At 36.7% G+C, this 8,175-nt stretch overlaps 1 protein-coding gene across 2 annotated transcripts in view; it reads right to left on the bottom strand.

Moving 5' to 3' along the window:
• Positions 1-974: 974 nt before the first annotated feature.
• The window catches only part of pacsin3 (protein kinase C and casein kinase substrate in neurons 3), a 27,624-nt gene continuing 20,423 nt past the window's right edge, over positions 975-8,175 (bottom strand). For both annotated transcript variants that reach the window (XM_054608208.1, XM_054608216.1), the window contains exons 9-10: positions 6,053-6,231; positions 975-3,020 (exon numbers count right to left, since the gene is read on the bottom strand). In XM_054608208.1, the coding sequence (XP_054464183.1) occupies positions 2,905-3,020; positions 6,053-6,231 (295 nt within the window). In that variant the 3' untranslated portion in view covers positions 975-2,904. The remainder of the gene's footprint in view (positions 3,021-6,052; positions 6,232-8,175) is intronic.

Raw genomic sequence — 8,175 nt, 5'->3', positions numbered from 1 at the left:
AGTTTGATTTTGCTGTACAGATAAAAATTTGTCAATTTAATAAAAACTGTCTGCAGATTTTTGTATCTTTGACTCAACCTGAGTTTTTATTTTAATATATTTACGTCCTTTCAGGGTTCAAAATGTTTTCATGCTGCTTTATTTTAAATAAACATCAGTCATACAGTGGTGTAAAGTAACTAACTACATTTACTAACGTAGACTATTGAGGTACTTCTACTTTCTTTGAGTATTTACTTTTTCCACTTCTTCATTGCATTTAAGAGGGAACTACTGAAATACTTTCCACTCTAGACATTAATTATATTGCAGATTCCGATCAATAATATAATCAAGAAATATATTCTAGATTAAAATTAAACTTTATTGATCACAAAGGAGGAAGTCACATGCAGATAGAGTAAATAAATTAGGTATAAATTGATCCACTTTTTCCAGCTGCAACATTAAAATCATTAACTACTTTATGCATCAATAATTGGAATCTAATAATCTAACATATAAATATGAAATGTGCCATTCTGCTCAATGTGTACTTAAACTTTTGGTACAGTTTTTATGTTCCAAGTGTTTATTAAAGATTTGAACAGTATTGAAGTATTACTACTTTTACAAAAGTGGAGTCATTAGTACTTCCTCTGTCAGAAAAAAAGTAACATTCAGAGCGTCTGCAAATTTAAAAATACAGTTTATGTTGTTTGAACCACCAGGTGGCACCACTGACATTTAAGACCTAATTTAAACCCTGAAGGTCACAGGATCAATAATATTAGTTTCTTTGAGTCTCTGGATTCTTTTATCTCTTTTCTCCGAACTGATCCGTAGAAATTCTCCATCTTGGAGTCACGTAACAATCTCTATGGAAACAATGAAAGGAACTTTTACTTACCTAGAATATCTAAACTCTGTAACAAACACCTTAAATCTCTTTATTAATCACTACAGTATGAGGACAAAAGACAGCGGGTCAAACCTCCAGCTGCAGAAAGCTCTTTATTGTTGCCTCCCACTTTATGTTCTGTACACGTTATAGTCTCTTAAAGAAAAGAATGAAGAAGCAGCTCTGAAGCGTTTTAATTATCTCGTATTATTCGTGGGTTAGCTGTAGCGATGCTCGGATCAGCAGGACAGAGGAGGAGCCCTCACACACACACAAAACCCAAACTTAAACATGAAGAAAACCCAAAACATCAGACGGAATATTATTATTATTATTTCAGATGTTTGAAGTGCGTGTGCTTCGTGATCGCAGCAAAACAAAAAAAACTAGCACCAAACCACCAAAACTCTACACAGTCAGCTTTACTTTCTCCGCCTAAAAGGAATAAAAATAAACTAAAATTAAAGAGGAGAATAAATTAGAAAGTAAAAAGGTTGACTGTAAAAATGCTATTCTTAAAAAAAGAAACGTAGCGACAGTTTACGCGTCAATAATCAAACTTTACATAAACAAGCTAACATTTCAAAAAAAAAAGAGGAAAGAAAGTGAATTCAGTGTTACGTCTAAAAAAAAAAACTACAAAATATATGAAGCATGAATGAGCCAATCAGAAGCCAGAACACTTTAGAGTCCAGGTGGGAGGAGATTCTACTGGTTTCTACTGGGAGCTGTAGTTCCTCGGTCAGACACTTCCGTCCTCGCTGACTTAAGGCACTGACAGTCTGTTCTCATCGAGTAGTTTCATCTCTTGATTCAAGCAGCTGAGCGGAGAGGATGATGAAGATGATGAAGGGTCTCGAGCTGCAGTTCCTCAAACGACCACTAGATCAAAAGACTGAAATCTAACGGAAAAAGTCCCAAAATGTTCTATAAAAATGATATTTTCCCTCGAAAAGAAGTTGATTTTATTTATTGATGAGAATTCTAAGGCTTTAATAAAATAGTTATTAAGTAATTATGTCGACAGTTGAAAAAACTACAGCCAGTTAGCTTAGCGTAGCATTTGAGAGTTGATTGAGGGCTAAACATAAACCTTGAACGGTCGACTTTACAGTTGATTGTCGCGAGTTTCTGCATGTTTTCTGCACATTTTCACAATTTGTGGTTTTCCTTTTAGACGTGAATTTGTAACCGACCCTTCGCTAAGTCCCGCCCCTCGAAAGCAGACTGGCCAATCATAGCTCAGCATCAGCCAGCTCCGACCAGGTTCCCGACAGCTATCGGCTCTGCTCCATAGACTGGGGGCGGGGCTTAGAGAAGGGTCGATTTGTTGTTTTTCTTGCCGAATTGAATCTTGGGAGTCTTACAGCATTTAACTTTTATGCACATAAGCATGTAACGTTTACATTTCAAACCAAGGAACCAAATGTTTTCTTAAACAGTTGGTAATCTTTTTTTACTAGTGATTCAAGAGTTTTACGCCGATCGGAGCCGTAGAAGTGTTCATGTAACATTCATGTAACAAAAAAAGAATGGGAATTGTAATTCCAAAAGAGTCTTTATGCTAAGCTAAGCTAACAGGCTGCTGGCTGTAACCCTAAATGAGATATTAAAGTGATATCCAACTTCCCATCAAAGAAAGCAAAGAAGCTTATTCACCAAAATGTCAAACGATTTCTTTAAAAAGAAGCTTGTGTTTGATTGACAGATGTTTCAGCCAATCACAGTCAGCCGTGGTGTTTGTCCTCTTTGATAACATGTGGATTTTCTGACTCTAGTAACTGAAAATGATGCCGGCGAGCAGAAAACCACAACGTCCCGTCAGAGAACTCGTGTCCTTGTTTTTCTAAAGTGTCTGTTCATCAAAAAACAGAAAAAAACAAACTCCTTGACGAATTTACAGTCAGTTAAACAAACTGTCTGGTTTCACCGTCTACACGTCGGCACTAACAGCTTTTGATTGGTCCTGGCATCTTGAGTGTAGCTGTTCCATTGGCTGGGCGACCAGAAAAGGGGGCGGGGCATCAGGAGCCGACGAGCTGGACGTAGTTGGCCGGGTAGAGGCCGACCTGGCCGTCGCTCAGCTGTCCTTTACACCAGCCCTGCTCGTCCTCCTCACTCATCTTCAGCAGCTCCTCACCTGGAGAGAAGATGAAGGTCAGACATGTTCAGTCAAAACACAAATTAAAGTGGGAGGAAGCATTTGATTAAAAATGGAGAATATGGATCTGTCCCGGTTTGTCAGTGGTCTGGTTTATGGTTCAGGGTGAGCAGAGGTGAGCTCGGTTAAGCTTTTCCAAACTAAGGTCTCTCTGAGGTCCCTTCAGGTCCCATTAAGTCTGTGTCCCTCTAAACTCAGGAGGCAGGACCGCCTGCAGAGGACGGACTAAAGCTCCACAGAGCCGCCGGGTTAAACTCAGTCTGCAAACAGACCTTAAAGAGTTACCATAAACGCTACAGCTAGCCTATACCTAGCTTTATTGTTGGTATAAGAGGACACAAGAGGCTGAATGCACCACTTCCTGATGTTCTAAATAAGGTAATTAGCATCATGTTTTCTTCCAGGTGAGGGAACTTCATGAATGAGAATTAGAACAGCCAAAACTTAGAAAATGAACCTGAAAAAAAGAATATTTTCACAAAAAAAGTAAAAATGTAATAGATTATCCTGACAAAACCCATTTTTATTCTTAAATTATAAACACAAAAGAGAAAACTATTAGGATCTGACTTAGGAAATAGTTCACCAGAACTTGTTTTATAACTTTCCTCTTTGGGCTTCCGTATAATAGAGGTGATTTTTGCAAATAGATGTATATTGTTTGTTCGTCTTGTTTGGTTCTGCTGAATTATTCTGGCTCCTCTCTAACCGGGACCAAAATAGCCAATACTCCATAACCTAATAAAAACAATCAATAATCAATATGAATCATAAAAGGTGGTGAAAGGTGTTGAGTTTTCAGCTACGAGTAGAATTTCTCTTTAAATAAAAGAGAATAAAAGTTAACAATCAAATACATCATTTGATTAAACAGATCATTTGCACTGAAAAGAAAAACACATCTGTGTATTTGACTGTAAATTCTTCATGTCGATACATTAAATACCTTTTTTCAGATGAAAGCATTTCATCAAAACAACAAAGTACAATGATACACTGAAGTATCTTGTTGTATAACATTGCATTTTTCACAACTGTTCTGTGTGTAAAGTCCTTTCAACATAAAGGAGACTTTACTTGACTCACCTGACAGACGAGGAAGTTTATTGATCGAGTTAGTTTAGCGTTCCTGATAAACCACTCAGAGATGCTTTTATTTACAACCAGAATACCAGAGTTAAGTATTTAATAAAAGCCAATAAAAGCATCCATCCTCTGACTTTCTGTTCTGAAATGCTTTTTTAAATGCTTTTATTCTCCAAAGAGAACAGATGATGTGACGATGCTCACACTTCACATCTGGCACATCTGGCACACATCATGCAGAGTTATGAATCATTTCACATTTGAATATTTTGCATAATGATCAAATTCAAGTCACAGAAATACAAAAGTTTTATATCTTATATAAAAAGAGACATATTCTCCAACCAAAAGTTTTCAAATGGTTGCATTTATTTACTGAAGCTGCAACGTTTCTGTCTAATTGTATATTTTAAAGAAGCTGAGATGTTTCTGTGACTCAGAATCATTAAACTCAAAAGGTCAACAGGTCAACAGGTCACAGTGTTGACCGACATGCAGACTTTGATGGTTTAAGGTTCTTCTTTAAAGTCTTACTGCATCATCATCAGCACTCATGAAACGATGTGTTTAACATGAGTGTGTGTGTGAAGGTGTTAGGACGAGGCATCACAGGTGAACAAAAAACAAAAAATGATTATCTATTCGGTCTCTTAAATATAAAAAAAAAATTCTGCTAGGATGTATAAATATCTATGTTTGTGAAGCCGTGATTTAATAAAAAATGCGCAAAGTAGCTGCAAAGTTGATAAAAAAGGAATTCATTTTCTCATTTAATTTAATTTAAGTAAAAGATTATTTAACATAATTTTTTTCAGGTTTAAAAGAGCAATAAGAAAGATAAAACTACCGGCGGGTGGACACATTAATAAAGATGCATCTCAAATGGATCTAAGTACATTTACTCTAATACTCTTACAATTATGAGGTACTTGACTATTTTCATTTTTTGCTACTTTTAACTTGTATTTCACTAAAATTTTAGAATCCTTTATTATACTTTTTACTTTAGTATATATATTTGACATCTTGGGTTCTTTACAGACTTTACTAAATATATTCAACTAATGAATCATGATGTATTATTATTATTAAACGTTAATTTACCCAGCAGGATATAAAGTCATTTAAATTACCTCCACCTTTAACAGCGGCAACATTAAAGTCATGAACACATTAATGCATCAATAGTATATATTCTATGAGGGCTGTTCACTTGCAAGAATCTGGGGATACAATACGTTTTATGACACAGGGGTTGCGATTCAATATATTGTGATATAGTAAGATTTTTTTTAATCTAATTTTAGGAAATCTGTCATAGTAAAAAGAACACACCGCCAAATGCATAAAATCTGAGTTTAAAGTTGCTACTTCCTGTTTCAGTTTACGTTCTTATGTTGGAGTGGAAGGGTCAAATGGCTGAAGATTGATTACAATGTTTAAACACAACATTAAATAAATGGGTCGTTAACTATTAATCAGAAATCAATCAGTATCACAAAACATAACACAGTGAAGTGTATCAATATTTTCTCACAACCCTAAAAGTAATAAAGTATACAATTCTAATTAGGGCAAGTTTGCATAATTTTTTATTTTGGTGCTTTAAGAATAATTTGAAGGCAATACTTTTGTACCTTTACTTAAGTGAAAGATGTATTTCTATACTCTAGTAGAAGTACTTTTACTTGGATGAAACACTTGTCACTAAGGTAGTGCCTCTTACTTTTTTTAATGTTTCTATCATCTGTTTTGCAAATTTGACTGAAAAGGACAGACGTCATGAAACTAAAACCAATCAATCAATCAATCAATCAATCAATCAATCAATCAATCAATCAATCAATCAATCAATCAATCAATCACCCCCCTCCCCTCCCATGTGATGCCCCCCCTCCCCTGTAAGCATTAGTAGGTGTTAATACCTGCTTTAAAGCTGAGCTCATCGGCCTCCTGGCCCGTGTAATCATAGAGCGCTCGGACTCGCGCCCCCTCTACCTGATCCTCCTCCTCCTCCTCCTCCTCCGCCTCCCCCACGCCGTTCACCGCCAGCTCCTTCTTAGGACTCTCCTCGTCTGACCAGTCCGACGAATAATCTTTCACCCTGACAGAGACAGGAAGTGAGAGGGACACAAATAAACTGAGGATGAAATCTCCACCAAATGTTGGTTCTTTGACAGGAAAATCAAGTTTCAACGGCTCCTGAATGCAGCATCACAAGTTATAGAAACATATTGTTAAATAGTGAAACATTATTATGAATAAAAGGTAGTTTTACTTTGAAATCTATTGTATTTTCTTAAGGTGAAACACAAAAGTTACCATTAGATGATGCCTCATTTGCATAATTAAACAGAAACTTGTAACACAAAAAATAATAGTCTTAATGTCAGTAATCAGCTGGTGAAGTTTCATGTTGATATCTATTAGTTATTTGTTTTACCCTATTCACCTGTAGTGTCTTCAACATGTATGTAATTTAACTAAACATATCTTTAAAGTCTAGTGCATGATTAAGTAATTCATGTTTCTCCTTAAAGCGAGACACTACAGGCAAAACATTAGATTCTATTTTTCTTCCATAACATGTCTTCTATCAGACTAGGGGGAAAGAAAACATCCAAAATACACATTTAAGTGTTTATTTTACTACTTTGTCTATTTGCGTCTGTAGATTTCTCCTAAATTCACCAAGTTTCCATTAGATAATACCTCATTTGCATATTTAAACATAACATTTTAACTTGTAATACAAAAATGAATTCTTAATGTCAGTAATCAACTGGTGAAGTTTCATGTTGATATCTATTAGTTATTTTTACCCTATTCACCTGTAGTGTCTTCAACATGTATGTAATTTAACTAAACATATCTTTAAAGGACGTTTTCTCTAAATGAGTTTTTTCTCAGACTCTGATCCAGAAATCTCCACTTCAGTAGCTCTTACATACACCAAACTTTACAGCTTCATTCCTCTCTATATTCTGAAGGTTTCTACAGAGGGGTTTGTTCATATATCATTCATAGCTTCATTTATAGAACATTATATCACTAAAAACATGGAGAAATATATGTTTTTTAATGCCACCTTATAAACAATATATCAACAATATCACAATTTATTGCTCACTTAAGAGTAAAACTACTTTTCTCCAGTAGAAGGAGGAGTGGTGCGTTTGTGGAGCATCAGCAGCAGTCGTGATGGGATTATTTAAAGAAGTAGAACAAGTGACTCACAACCAAATGTTCTTTTGAGGAAACGCACTGTACTGACTCACACACACACACCATATGTAAACCTCTGATTAACGACACAGTTTACCGTTAACCATCACAGTGTTAAATAAAGTTTTACTAACGATCGTTATCCTCCAATATTCAGTAAAACATGAGATCAGGACTTCATTTATGCTTCTCTAGTCTCTGATCTCTGATAATGTTACATTGTAAACAACCAATCTGTGTTTAAACCAACAGGAGAGCTAGTAACGTTAGCAGCACCGCTAACGGCTAACAGGAGGAGAGCTAGTAACGTTAGCAGCACCGCCAACAGGAGGAGAGCTAGTAACGTTAGGAGCACCGCTGACGGCTAACAGAGGAGAGAGCTAGTAACGTTAGCAGCACCGCTAACGGCTAACAGGAGGAGAGCTAGTAACGTTAGTAACGGCTAACAGGAGGAGAGCTAGTAACGTTAGCAGCACCGTTAACGGCTAACAGGAGGAGAGCTAGTAACGTTGGCAGCACAGCCAACGGCTAACAGGAGGAGAGCTAGTAACAGTTAGTAACCGCTAACAGGAGGAGAGCTAGTAACGTTAGCAGCACCGCCAACAGGAGGAGAGCTAGTAACGTTAGCAGCACCGCTAACAGGAGGAGAGCTAGTAACGTTAGCAGCACCGTTAATGGCTAACAGGAGGAGAGCTAGTAACGTTAGCAGCACCGCGACGGCTAACAGGAGGAGAGCTAGTAACGTTAGCAGCACCGCTAACGGCTAACAGGAGGAGAGCTAGTAACGTTAGCAGCACCGCTAACGGCCAACAGGAGGAGAGCT

This window comes from Anoplopoma fimbria, chromosome 2 (assembly GCF_027596085.1).
Source record: "Anoplopoma fimbria isolate UVic2021 breed Golden Eagle Sablefish chromosome 2, Afim_UVic_2022, whole genome shotgun sequence".
NCBI classification, from domain to species: Eukaryota; Metazoa; Chordata; class Actinopteri; order Perciformes; family Anoplopomatidae; genus Anoplopoma; species Anoplopoma fimbria.
The sequence above is the reverse complement of the archived record's forward strand: the minus strand, read 5'-3'. Positions and strand labels throughout refer to the sequence as shown.